Source organism: Beta vulgaris, chromosome 8 (genome assembly GCF_026745355.1).
Source record: "Beta vulgaris subsp. vulgaris cultivar EL10 chromosome 8, EL10.2, whole genome shotgun sequence".
Classification (NCBI taxonomy): domain Eukaryota; kingdom Viridiplantae; phylum Streptophyta; class Magnoliopsida; order Caryophyllales; family Amaranthaceae; genus Beta; species Beta vulgaris.
In genome coordinates this window covers 55041224-55055294 of record NC_079209.1, presented here as the reverse complement: position 1 = coordinate 55055294, position 14071 = coordinate 55041224, and the positions used below count along the sequence as shown (strand labels likewise).

Here is a 14071-nt window from a genome sequence, read left to right as displayed (position 1 = left end):
GTTCTCCTTCACCCTCAACTTTTCGACCTAATGCTTGCTTATGCCACGTGGCATTGCTAAAAATAATTTTAACAATAATCAATTAATTCCTCCGATTGTGTAACAATGAAGGAAATAATACAACTACAATAACTAAAGGAATCAATCAACCAATTATCAATTAAGGAAACAAATCAAATATTATCTTTTTTTTTAAACGAAAATCATATATTATCTTAGCGGTTATTCTTATTATTTTCACAAAAACCAGTTATGGAATTATTTTCAAGCTAAATACCAATTTAGAGGAGAGAGAAAATATACAATGAAAAAGATGAATTGATATAAACAACTTTAAGTTTTTCACTAATACAAGATACTCAAAAAGTCAAAATATGAAATTTCAAATATAAAACAAATATTAGCTAAGTACAAGCCAATGGGTGCGTTGGTATAACAACTTTAAGTTTTTCATCACACTATCAAACTTATATAATATAATTAATTTAAAAATTACCTAATTTCAAGCCAATGGGTACATTGGTCTAATAAGTTTTTTTTTAATATTATTCACTTTTGGTAATGAATACACACATTATCATGAGATGCTAGCCCCTTCAAGAAAATATGCAAATGTAATAATAATAGTAATGCAAGTTTATTTTATTACCAAACAAGAAATAAAAAGATGATTTTGTTGAAAAAAATATAACACACCATGATTATGACTAGAGATTATATATAACAAAAACAATAACAACTCAAATATTCAATTTTTAGTCCCAAAGTGGTTTAGGTAAGCTAATATGATAATCATAAAAAAATCATATCCATGACCAATACATACTAAAAGTATTTTTTTTAAAAAAACAAAGTTAAAGTGAGAGAGGTAAAATAAGAGTTCATCTATATATATGTTCAAGAAATTGAATTAGGTAAAAAAAATGAAAACCAATATATAAGCATCTGTCTACTTTAACTAATTTTACATAACTATGATAATATAAGTTTGGAAAATTTAGATAAGATTAAACAAATTTAGATATAATAATTAAGTGTTTTTCAGACAACTTAAGGGAGAATTAAGAAAATGTCAGACAAGATAAGTTGTTTAAAGATAAAAATGGATATTCTTCTCACTACTAAAAAGTTAAGGTCAAGAGTACATTAAAACATTAATCTATGGCAATTCTCCTCCAATTTATTGGATATATATTAATATATATTCTATTATTGCGACTAAGAAGGTTGACAACCTTAGGCTTAGGGACTAGGGTCACTCAAATATTTTCCCACATTCTTACATTCAAATGAAACAAACGATATAAGTACATACACTTATGAACTTACGCTTGATACTAATATCATTTTTAAAGAAAATTCACACACTTTGAATTTGGCCCATTCTATAAAAATTATAAAATAAAAGAGTAGGAGAGAGAGTGAAAACATGACACATGTGCTTAAATTATAAAATAAAGCTTTCTTTAATTTTTATAATAGTTTGCGAATTATTTTGCAAGTTTTATGAAATATCCCAAAAAGAAATATGTTGCGTGTATTAAGAAACTAAGAATAGTAATTATTTTTCTTCAATATAATCCAATATTCTTTAACTAATTATTCTTGCAAAAAAAAAACTAATATAACTGTTCATAAATTTAACATCCTAAACTCAAATTATATATGAAAGTATGAGTGAATCATGAAGTAGTTGACATTATAGGATATCAATAATTATTTCTTATATGCATGATTAAATATAGTTTCCTTGCTAAAATAGATATTTCTCACTTATTCATCATTAAAGTTAAGCAGCGCCATGATTTTCTTATATAATTAATATTGTATAATACTCATTCAGTTAGATGAAATGGGGAATGATGTAAGATAAAATATATCATCAAAATTGTGGTCATTTTAGGGAACTACAAGTAAAATAATTATCTTATATTTATATATAAAAGAATGTTACAATTTTTAAACCATAAATCGTGTGGACGATATTAGACTGGAAAGAGAGATATTCTAATGAGCATTGCGACACTAATTTAGAAGGTGAATCAACAAGATGAGTTAATTGTCAAGCTTATATGTAAAAAAAAAGGGGGATTTATAAGTATTCAAGTTTAATTGGTTTATAATAGAGTGAAACTGTTTTGAAAAGATCAAATAAAGTTATTGAATTGGAAAAGTTGTTAATTATTTAACTTTGTTTTGGTTTTTTTTTCTTTGATGTAGAAGATAATATTGAAATGTACATCTTATAAAGAACCTATAAAACACACATATATTATACAAGTAGTGCGTATTTATATTTGTTTACATTTTCTAAATTAGTCTTAATGAATATTAAAACTTTAGTTCGTTAATATATTCGAAAATTGGTTTTAGGAAGAAATTAATGAATAAGGGTTAATTGTGGACCATTGAAGTCACTTGAGGTAGTCTTTGGGAGGTGAAAAGTAAATTGAGAAACCCTGTATTATACTCATTCCGTCAGATGGAATGGGAAATAAGGTATGATACAATATATCATCGAAATTGTGATCATTTCAAGTAGCAACGGGGAATAAGGTATTTAGGAAAAAAGTAGAGTGGGGAAACCCTGTATGATACTCATTCCACCAGATGAAATGGGGAATAAAGTATGATACAATATATCATCGAAATTGTGGTCATTTTAGGTAGCAACGTGGAATAAGGTATTTATACCCCGTATGGTACTCATTCCGTCAGATGGAACAAATTTCCTCTGAGTTTCAAAAAAGGCAATTTTAGTTGGTCGTGTGTCAAAAGTCAAGGACAATCCCTATCGCATGGTGGGTTTGTATCTTCCGAGACCAGTTCTCAGTCATGGCCAATTTTATGTAGCCATTTCTCAGTCATTGGTAAAAATTGCCTAATAGTACTCCTATATCAGAAAGATAATGGGAAGTCTAATACTTTAAGGCCATTTCGAGGAAAAAATGAAGATGTAATGTAGAGAGAGTTTCTGAGACGATTGACCCCCCCCCCCACTGGTTACTGGGATGAAAACCAAGTTCGTGCAAATTTTCTCCCTGTTGAGGCGGTTGAGATCCTTAACCTTTACCATCTCAACCCTTAGATGATGGCTTTCTATGGGGCTACACCAAAATTGGTATGTTCTACTAAATAAGACCATCACTTTATTAATTTTTTTAAGAATTCCCATACAATTGTTGGCGATTCTATTGTATCGGAAGTGTGGAAGAAAATCTGGAATTCCAATCTTCCTCCTAAGGTGTTGTTGGCTTTACTTATGATGATATAATTGCTTCTGACTATATTATACTTCCTCCGTTCTTTTTCTACTGCAGCAATTGGGTTTTCACGCTTGCCAATGTCAATTTTTACTATTATATCTTTATTTACTATTTAGTAAAATTATACACATTTGATATTTTGAAAGTATATATCAAGACGAATCTAACAATACCCACATGACTATATTTGTCTTTACATAAAATAACAATATATAGTGAAAGGGTATGATAGTGAATGAATAGTGTAAAAATCTCATTGTTATATTAGACTACAACGGATGAAGTAGCTTCTTAAAACAATTTTGTTTTGCTCTAAAAAGAAGTCTTCCAAAGCATATGAATATCATGTATCTGTTAAAACAACTTTATATAATATAAATGTGTATTTCTCTTAAAACACAAAGTTTTTGATCAAGTAGACGTAAATAATCGTTTATATGTTTTCAATGTAGCGGATATATAAACATTTTTATTGTATTAAAGTTCCCGTGCATTATGCACGGGTCCAAAACCTAGTTTGTTTTATAAACATACTACAGATAACATATGAATATCATCTTTATATTTTACTTTGATTAATTATTTTTTTTTTTTTTTTGAATAAGAGGGACACAACCCCAAACAAGCAAGCGGGAAAAGCATAAACAAATTAGAAACAACATAATCAAAACAAATACTTAAGGGCCCGTTTGCTATTACTGAGGTTTTTTTTTTTGGTTTTTGATTTTCAAAGTCGTATAATATATGTCCTATAATGAATAAAAAGTTAGTCAAATTTATTGAGAACATGATGATTTTGAAAACTGACAACTAAAAAGTGAAATAACTTTTTTTTTTCGTTTTCTGTTTTTGGTTTTTAGTTCTCCAAAAACTGAAAACAAAAAATGATAGCGAAGGGGCCCTAAAAAATACAACCAAAATCTATGATGCCACCTCGAGGATCTTCCAAAATAAGTCAATGGCGGACAGGGGAGGATCTAGGGGGTGGCCTAGCCGGGCCTCGGCCCACCCCATGATCCAAAATATTTATAAATAACTTACATATTTAACTTATGAGTGATCTATATATCGTTTTCAAATAAATTAATCAATAAATTCGGCTCATCCTATGTCCTTATATAAAAATCCTGAATCCGCGAATATCAATCCACTTAATTTCTCCAATAAAATGGCACGAAGACCCACCAAAGCCACCTCTTACCTTATTATAGTAATGTTGTGAGCCAAAAGAAAATACTAAATCAGCTGTCAACTTCTCTCTCTTTCTCTTTTCTCCCTCTCTTTTATTCTGTGTAAAAAGAGAAGATCCAAAAGTATCTGGGTAATAAGATCACAGAAATGGAGGGTCAGACTCATATTCATCCCTATTTTCCGAAAGATCTTTATTTACCAGATTTTACCCCTAATTTTCTCTCTTCACTAACCATCGTCACTTATTTTGCTGCTGCTGCAATCATTGTTTTCACTCTCACATGGATTCTCTCTGGTAACTTTTTTTTTTTTTTTTTTACTTTACTCATATTTATTTAATCGTATGATACTTTAAAATGATACTGATTCATTTGTTGCTGGATTAATTTGCTTTATTTTCAACTCTTCACTAAACGTAAACATTACGATCTTTTTACTGATTAAAACTAAAGTTTTGATAGAGTTTTTACTATTTAAAACTAAAGTTTACTGAATATTATTTGTAAGTTGAAATGATACGGCCTTAAATTAGGTGTTAGAATAAAAAATTTATCATAACGTAACCTATTAATTCATCATAAGATCAAAATTAACGAGCTAATTAACCGTGGGTAGAAGTCAAACATGATATACTTCTTTCTGTAGCAGTAGTATAGTGTAGTGTTGTTTACATATTGTTTGTGATAGAATAGAATAGTACTAGTTTAATATACACACGGTGTGTGTTAATGTCAAAACTTGTTATTCTAGTATGTACTTTATTCGTACTATAATTATGATTACACTTAAAATATGACAAATTAATAGTTAGATGAATTGAAATATATTGATTCGCTAATGTAAAAAACTGACAAACGTTGTGAGTGATTTTTTAACATTAATTTTTTGTAAATGAATTCTGAACAAAAAGAATAGACATAAAGAATACCATTAAGATATTGGGATTGTTTGGCAATCGACTGTTGGGATTTTGGTTGGTTTAGTTGGCTTATTTGACGGGCAGTGGGTAATGGACCCTACCCGGATCTGTGGATCCAGATCCATTTTTTACGAATCTGAATCCTCAAAATTTGGATCCGTTTAGGACCTAAATCCGTAAGATCCATACGGATCTGGATTCTCATTCTTATTACCCAATGGATCTGACTAGGATTTGGATCCTTGCCTGCTAAAAAAGGATCTGGATCCTAGAGGACCCTGTCCAAATCTTACCCATTACCATCTTTATCTGTGATAGAATAGAATAGTTTTTGGATATATTTAAAAAAAACTTATATTCTCAACGGGTGTCGTAACAAATTTAGGATTATATTATTAGTTTCTAATTACTCCCTCGCCCTAAATAGACTTTCCATTCCTAAGTTTGGCACTATTAACAAATAAAGAAAATCTTTTTTTCCGGTATATAAGATAAAACATAATCATGTGGTGTCTTGTTTTATTCGTCTCATTGTGTACATTAGGAAAATCAAATTCTGATTATTTTTACTAATATGTAATTAAATATTAACGATACAAATGTGCATTGTCAAACGTGTATTATATTTCTTAATTTCAATGATTTTTTTGTATTAGTACCATTATTAGTCAAATAGTTTATGTTTGTGACACAGGGCTATATTCAAAGGCAAGTAAAGCGGAGAAGTTGGTCATGTGTTGGTTAACATACAATGGTCTTATGCATTTGACCCTTGAGTTATACTTGGTCTTCAAACCTTATTTCTACCAGGACAAGACTGGAAACATCTTTGCTGAAATTTGTACGCCTCTTTGACTATTTTTACTTTTATTTTGCTAATGGATGTTTTAGGCCATAATATTGCTAATTTAACTTGGTAGTTTTTTTAATTAATTAACACCTGCTTAAATAAAAAAGCAAAGATACGTGTTGTTGTCACTTCATTTGAAATTGATGAGTTAGGGGGGAGGGGATTCCCTTCGCAAAAAGGGCGAGAATCGACCCTTATTGATTTTCAGTTATTGTAAGGATGGGAGGAGAGTTTAACAACCATTAGAACAACCTTGATCCTCGTGTTTCTATTTTTTTTAGCTAGAAAAAAAGAACTAGGGAGGAACCCAATGAACAGGCCACCCTAAAGCATCCTTACGGATGATCTTGGAAAAAGCAATATCAGGAGATTCAAACCAATAACAGAGATTGTGGAATGGCCATGATGTGCCATCCAGTCGGCAACAGTATTAGCTTCTTTAAAAACATGTTGAATATTATACTTATCAAATTTTCTCAAATCATCCGCTGCATCATTAATAAGAGTATTGATAGACCAGGGAATTTTCCAGACTCTTTTGATAGCTTGAATATCGAGAGATTATCACCCTTAATAGTAATTTTCTTAGCCCCCAGACAGAGAGCTCCCCTTTTACATTCTCTTAGACCCCAGTCCTCAGCAACTAAAATAGAATTATTATCAGCAATGTCATTAGCAACACTAAGCAAAAGATTTGCCACATCATCTCTAATAACAAAGCCATAAGTTGTGCTACCATTCTAGAACTTGGAACCATCAAAATTAACTTTAATAAAATCAAGAGGAGGGGGTTACCAAATAATATTATGCCTAGGCTTGTTTGCTTCTTTAACAACTTGTTGACTATGCAAATTGAAAGAATTAGAATAGGAACAATCTAGATTATGCATATAAGCTTTAATCATAGCCCCTAATTTGGCCGGAGAAAAGCTTTCCCTGACGAGATGTGATACTATTTATCGCATACCAAATGAACCGCCACACAATAGCATAAAATAGAGGTTCTTAAGAGTCAAATTAAGATTGCAAATGTACTCAATAAAAGAAAGATCATCATTATCAATAGGAAAGGGAGAAAAATTCCATTGACATTAACTATTTCTAAAACATCATGCATAAAAGGACAATTAAGAAATAAGTGGTGGCCATATTCAGAATGAAAGTTACAAAAACACTCTAAAGGAAGGAAAATATGACTCATTTCTAATCTCATTTTAGTAGGAAGACCATTCTGACAAATTTTCTCATATCTCTATTGACTGTTTATATATGTTTTAATATAGCTTAAATTTTTTGCTTATACAGGGAAAGAATACTCTAAAGGTGATTCTAGATATCTCTTACATGATTCCACAGTAATAGCTCTTGAAGGACTTTCAATCTTCATATCAGGTCCAACTCACCTTTTAGCAGCGTAAGTGATTAACAATTTAGCACGCCATCCTCTTCTATTGTTGGCCTATTATTTTTTGGTTATTGATGATGAGATTAATTAACTACTAATTACCATGTAAGTCTAGAACTGGCATTTTTATGATTCTATTATATATATAGTCGCTTTTATATTTTTTTGGGGGGACAATTTTTTATTTAATTTTTGGAACAATTTCTTGGAGTGAAAAAACTTAGCTTGAATGACATTAGTTTCCTAGAATTTATTACTTATTTGTTTTCTAGAAGGATATTACAGAGAAAATCAACCTACATTCACAGGTACATGTGTAGTAAATATTCCCAATTCAATTGGACAAAAATAATTTAAATGTGTGCATGGTTTAACGAAGATAGTGTAATTTAAAAATAGTGGGTGAATTAATTTAGTTAGTAGGGATGGCGATGGGGCATGTCTGGATCGGGTCCACTCGGACCCAGACCCGTTTTTTATACAGACACAGACCCGCCCCTGATCCGTTGTGTCTAGATTATTCAGACCCAGACCCATATCCGATGGGTCTAGAGGGTCTACGGGTTCTAACTGGGTCTTAAATGAGTCACTTTTAATTAGTTTTAAATTTTCAACACATTTTTGAATATATGCAATTAAAAATTTTCACCTAATATATATATGTCCTTTAATTAAAGTATTATCTAAACAAAATTTTAAAAGTTATAAGTCTTAGATGGAGTTACAACACTAACGAGTTCACAAAATCACAACTCATAAAACCTTAGATTATAGGTACAAAAAATTTCTAATATATAAATGGGTCTACGGGTCGGGTCTAACATATGTGGACTCGGACCCGGACATGACCCATGTTTTTCGGGACACAGACCCGACCCGGACCCATTGGGTCTAAAATTTTTGGATCCAGACCCTTATGTAGGGGTGTTCAATGTCGGATATCGGATAAGAGGAATTGTGATCCGAATCCGATCTGAACTTTTCGGATATCCGGACTTTTCATATCGAATCACCGGGTTTTCGGATCGGGTTCGTTGACATTTTAGAAAAATGCTGATCTGTATCCCATCCGAAAACCCGATTTTTTTTTCCGGATACCCGATCCAAAATTTCGGATCGGATATTTTTGCACACCCCTAACCTTATGAATGGGTCGGGTCCTAGTGGGTCTGGATCAGGTCCAGGACCCATTGTCATCTCTACTCTTTAGTGCTTATAGCAAGAGGATTCTGGATTTCTACCATTGCTACATCTACAATTCTACATACATAATTATTTCATGCTTATGGTAAGAATAGAGAGTATTATATATCATTCTCTCATTGCTTATAGATTGATTCGGCCCAAAATCACAGACGAGTCAAGAGTGAGGAAAAGATAAGGAAATCCTCATTTTCATGAATCTTAGTTGGCAAATTTCTACCTCTGACACGGGTTTGATTGTAATAATCAAACCAAGCAAAATTAGTACCAATTTATATTTTGAGATGGAGGGAGTATATTTATTGGGTAATAAATTTTACGACATTAAGCATAAAAATATATTGTACCAACTTTTTCAGGTATGCTGTAGCAACTGACAAGTGCTCTAAAAATGTTCTTCAATTGGTCGCAAGTGTAGGGGAGTTGTATTTGGCTGTTATATTTCTCACGACTCCATTCATAGAAGGCAAACAATATTCCGCAAGTCCACTTTACTTCTATGGATATTTCGTTGTAGCTAATTCCCCTTGGGTTGTAATACCATTGCTCATATTTATAAGATCTTGGAAAAAGATTTGTGAAGTTGAGGGTACAAACAAGAGAAAAGTCCAGTGAAGTCTGTTGTTATTTCTATTGTTATGTTGTAACTCGTACGTGTTTGGTTGCAAGTGATCTTTTCTTTGATTGTACTCAAGACTTGCTTAATTGAAGGTCCTCAACTGAGATAGAAATTATTGTATAAGACTTTTTTATAGTTACTTTATTTGTTTTATAATATTGGCTAGGTTCATTTTTAGGGTTTTAAAATTCTTGGCTGAAAATAGTCTAATTTCTTCAGAAATTAGACTACTTTGACCATTTTCCTTAGATTTTAGTGTTATGATATCTTTTTGATTTGCTTTCTTTTGTTCAGTTCTCTCCATTTGTGAGAGTTTTATTTGTCTCCCTTATTGGTGGTTTCTTCTCATCTTTATATGAGTTTTCTTATTTTCATAGTGTCAATAATTAGGAAGATGGTATGGATCCATAAGGGTTTAAGTTTTTTCAGCAATTCGTCATTAGGAACAATTATATCACATAAATAGATTGTGAAAGTCTCTACTTGGAAAGATGCAAAGACATAGAAGTACATTGCTTGCGTCAAGCTTGATGCGGTGGAGTTGGAGCTGTGCTCGATTATGCTTAAAATTAATTGTATGACCCCGTATTTTTGAGTATTTATTCAAGCAATTAATATATTTATTTTCTAAAATAAATATGTATGTTAAGCAAAGGGTATTTTAGTAATTTCACTTGTTTTAAAAATTATTTTGGCGCGAGATGACGCAAAAATTGAATTTGTTAAGCTTTTGGTTTCAAATACTAGTCAAAAGTTTTCAAAAACAAAAATCTAAAAAAATAATAATTTTGAGCCATTATTTTTACGGGATTTATCGTAAATGGGGAGGGGGGGTTTGTTTCCTAAAACTTTCAAATTTATGATTGAGGTTACAAATCTTGGTTTATTAATCTCCTAATTTATGGTGAAGGTTGCAAACTATTTAATTTTGTAAATTAAGTACTACCTATCATACTCCTATAAATGCCACATACCCTAAACCATCTTTTCCACGCAAAAACTTTGAAAAATCCATACTCTCTTATTTCAAGGTTCTTCTTTCTCTTCTTATTTATTCTAGTTTTATATTTCTTATTCAAGGTCCAATTTTCTTTAGGTTAAGAAAAAAGTTTTTTCCTATTTCTTACTCAAAAATATTATGCTCATGATAGGTTATTCATGTTTAAATTCATGATTAAGTTCATGTGATAAATTACTTATTAAATTTTTTATTATTGGTTGGTTAGGAGATCGTTTAAAATTAAGACTAAGTGGAGATACTAGTATATTGTTTGTGTAAGATCAAGGTACGCTATGTAGCTAGATCTTTTGAAATATGATTTTATATGGTAAAATTGTTTATTGATTTAATGATTGAATGAATTTCGAAATTTGTTTTCAAATGATTATAATATTTTATTATTAACTCTTGAAAGTGAAAAGAAAATGTGATTTAATCAATCATTTTTATAGAAAAGTTCTGTTATCCTTTTTGAAAACTTAAATTGTTTTTACAAGGCAAGGTTTGATTGGTTTTTATGAACTCGAAATGTTCAAAAAGTTATTTATGAGAAAAGGAGATTTATTCATGACTTACAAGTCATATTATTATTTTTATTATTATTATTATTATTATTATTATTATTATTATTATTATTATTATTATTATTATTATTATTATTATTATTATTATTATTATTATTATTATTATTATTATTATTATTATTATTATTATTATTATTATTATTATTATTATTATTATTTTTATTATTATTATTATTATTATTATTATTATTATTATTATTATTATTATTATTATTATTATTATTATTACTATCGCTTGATTAACATCGACAATGGTTTATTCATCACTTACACGTCATATTATTATTATTATTATTACCGCCGGATTAACATCAAGAAGGGTGCATGCTTTAAAGTCCACTTTTTTTTATTGTTTATAATTATGCTTTAAAGTCCACTTGTTGGCAATTGTTACCCCTTGATATAGATCTATGATGGGATGACTAGCTTGGCGTGTGTGCACACTTAAAAAAAGAAAGGGGAGATAAGAAGAAAAAATGTGAATTTGAGACTAGAATTAAGAGGAAAATTCACTCAAGTTTTTTTTTTTTTTTTTTTTTTTTTGACGACAAGTACAAACAGAACTAAGAGACAATTTTACCTAGTCTAGCAGCAGTAGCCAGTACGTGGGCGGGGTTTACTACTTCTCTACCCATATTATGAATTTTACAGCTAATGAATTTATTACTGAGTGCATGAATATCATGTGCTAGAGATGCCACTTCAAAAGGATATTGTCGTTTGTGAAGAGCCTGAACGAGTTCTTTGTTATCGGAATAAATGTGAACACGATTGATGCCCTTGGTAGATGCTTCACGTAACCCGCGCATAATCGCGTGTGCTTCCGTTTGCAAAGATGATATTGCAAATACCACATCATTTCCTTCGAAGATTTTGTTATTGTTGACGTGAGCTGACCAGCCAATACCCGCTCTTGGGTGATTTTGTTTACGACGCTTCCAAGCACCATCAACTAGGATTACGCATACATCGTTATGATGATTGTCCAGCAAATTGTGCTCTTGGCCTTCGATTTTGGCATTAATGGGAGAGAGTGAAGAGTTTCTTTCCTTAATCCTGGAGCTTTCTTCCAATTCCTTCAGAAGGAGTGTCTTGATTTCTACAATAGCCAAGGGATTAACAGCTTCATTTCTAAAGACTATGTTATTTCTGTGAAGCCAAATAGCCCAGAGGGTTGTGGTGAATTCTGCTGTGCGAGGCGACTTGATTCCATCTTCTTTCCAAAATAATCTAAGGAAGTTTTTAATCCATTCTTCAAATGGAATGAAGGGAATAGGACAGGATCTGATACCCAACTCTAAACACGCCCAGATTCGTGTTGATATATTACAATCTCGGAATAAATGACTTCATTTTCCTTTTCTTGTTTGCACATTGGGCAGACTTCTTGGACTTGGATGTTCCTCTTCAGCAAATTAGAGCTTGTGGGAAGGGCCTTATTCAGTAACCTCCACATGAAAAATTTCCATTTGGGTTTGAGGTCGGAAGCCCAGAGCCTATTCCAGAATTGTCTATCCTCCTGAGGGATATTTAAGGCTCCCTTGGATTTCAAGAAAAATGCGTAAACATCCTTAACCTTGGGAACTCCAGACTTGGATTCGCTCCAGACGTATCTATCCTGCTGATCTTCATTAGGGACATGAGTGGAGAGGATCCTAATAGCTGATTCTGAGGAGAAGCATCTCCAGATGAGTGGAGAGTTCCACGTTTTCTGGGGAGACTTCATTAGATCTTTGACTTTGTGAATTCCCATGTTAGACAGGTTTAGTCCCGATCTTACTGCAACTGGGCCTTCTCTAAGCCATTTATCGAATTCAATGCTCGTATCGGCTCCATTTCCTATTTGCTTTGTAAAACCGTCCCGACAATCTTGCATTGCTCTGCAAAGACCCCTGAAGCCCCAAGAGACTCTTCCTAACTTCTTGTTTTGTAGAACTATATTGATTGGGGACGATTTATACTTGGCGATGAAAACTTGAGATATCAGAGACTGATCAGAGTTATGAATCCTTATAGCTTGCTTTGCAAGAATGGCTTTATTGAATAGGTGAACATTTCTTATCCCCAGCCCCCCTCCACCCTTTGGGAGTTCTGTGATCTTCCTGCTTTTCCAAAAAATGGGCTTTGAGTTACGAGAGTTAGCCCAAAGGAACCTCACAAAGATTGAGTTTAACTTGTCTGCCACTATTTTGGGAATGAGGAAGACGCTTAGAATGTTGAGACTGAGCATGGAAAGGATGTTGTTGATGAATAAGACTCTTCCTGCATGAGACAAGGAAAGATGATGCCAGCTAGAAACTTTTCTCTCCACTTTCTCTACCAGAGGGTGAAACTTCCTGGAACTTCTACCATCCACTTCAATGTTGCATCCCAAGTATTTGCCTAGAGACTCTTCCGAGGGGGTGCCAATGATGCTTCTCATAAACCTCTTGAAACGAGATGGTGTGTAATTGGGACTGAACATAATGTGTGATTTACTATAGTTAATCACCTCGCCCGACAGTCTGCTGAACTGAGCGAGGATGCTTTTTACACCTGCACAAGCCTCTGGAGTAGCCTTAAAGAAAACTAAAGAATCATCCGCGAAAAAGAGGTGAGACATTTATGGACATGATCTAGACAGTTTGATTCCTTGGAAAGTGCCATTGCTTACTCCATTAAGTAGCATTCTCGATAAGACATCCATGACCAAAATAAATAGATAAGAGGAGAGGGGGTCACCTTGTCTGAGACCGCATGATGGTTTGAATCGTTGAGTGGGCTCACCGTTGACGAGAATCGAGTATGAAACGGTGGTGACGCATTGCATAATCCATTGTCGACAAATTGCAGGGAATCCCATTTGAGTAAGAAGCCAATGCAGGAAGTCCCAATCGACTTTATCATATGCTTTAAACATATCTATCTTTAGAGCAGCTAAGAATTGATTTCCTTTTGTGCGCTGCTTGATTAGACTGACTGCTTCATGAGCGATGAAACAATTGTCTGAGAGAAGTCTTCCTGGCACGAAAGCATTCTGGTGGGGGGTCACAAT

At 32.4% G+C, this 14071-nt stretch overlaps 2 protein-coding genes across 2 annotated transcripts; one reads left to right on the top strand and one right to left on the bottom strand.

Moving 5' to 3' along the window:
• The first annotated feature begins 4466 nt into the window (after positions 1–4466).
• On the top strand, positions 4467–9630 carry LOC125492592 (probable 3-beta-hydroxysteroid-Delta(8),Delta(7)-isomerase). Its single transcript, XM_048635234.2, has 4 exons — positions 4467–4752; positions 6071–6217; positions 7532–7640; positions 9194–9630. Exons 1-4 carry the CDS (start codon positions 4605–4607, stop codon positions 9447–9449), a joined length of 660 nt encoding a protein of 219 aa, XP_048491191.1. The 5' UTR covers positions 4467–4604; the 3' UTR covers positions 9450–9630.
• Positions 9631–11600: 1970 nt separating this feature from the next.
• Positions 11601–13639, bottom strand: LOC125492441 (uncharacterized). Its single transcript, XM_048634923.1, has 2 exons — positions 12411–13639; positions 11601–12267 (listed from the first exon to the last, which is right to left on the bottom strand). Exons 1-2 carry the CDS (start codon positions 13637–13639, stop codon positions 11601–11603), a joined length of 1896 nt encoding a protein of 631 aa, XP_048490880.1.
• Positions 13640–14071: the final 432 nt, after the last annotated feature.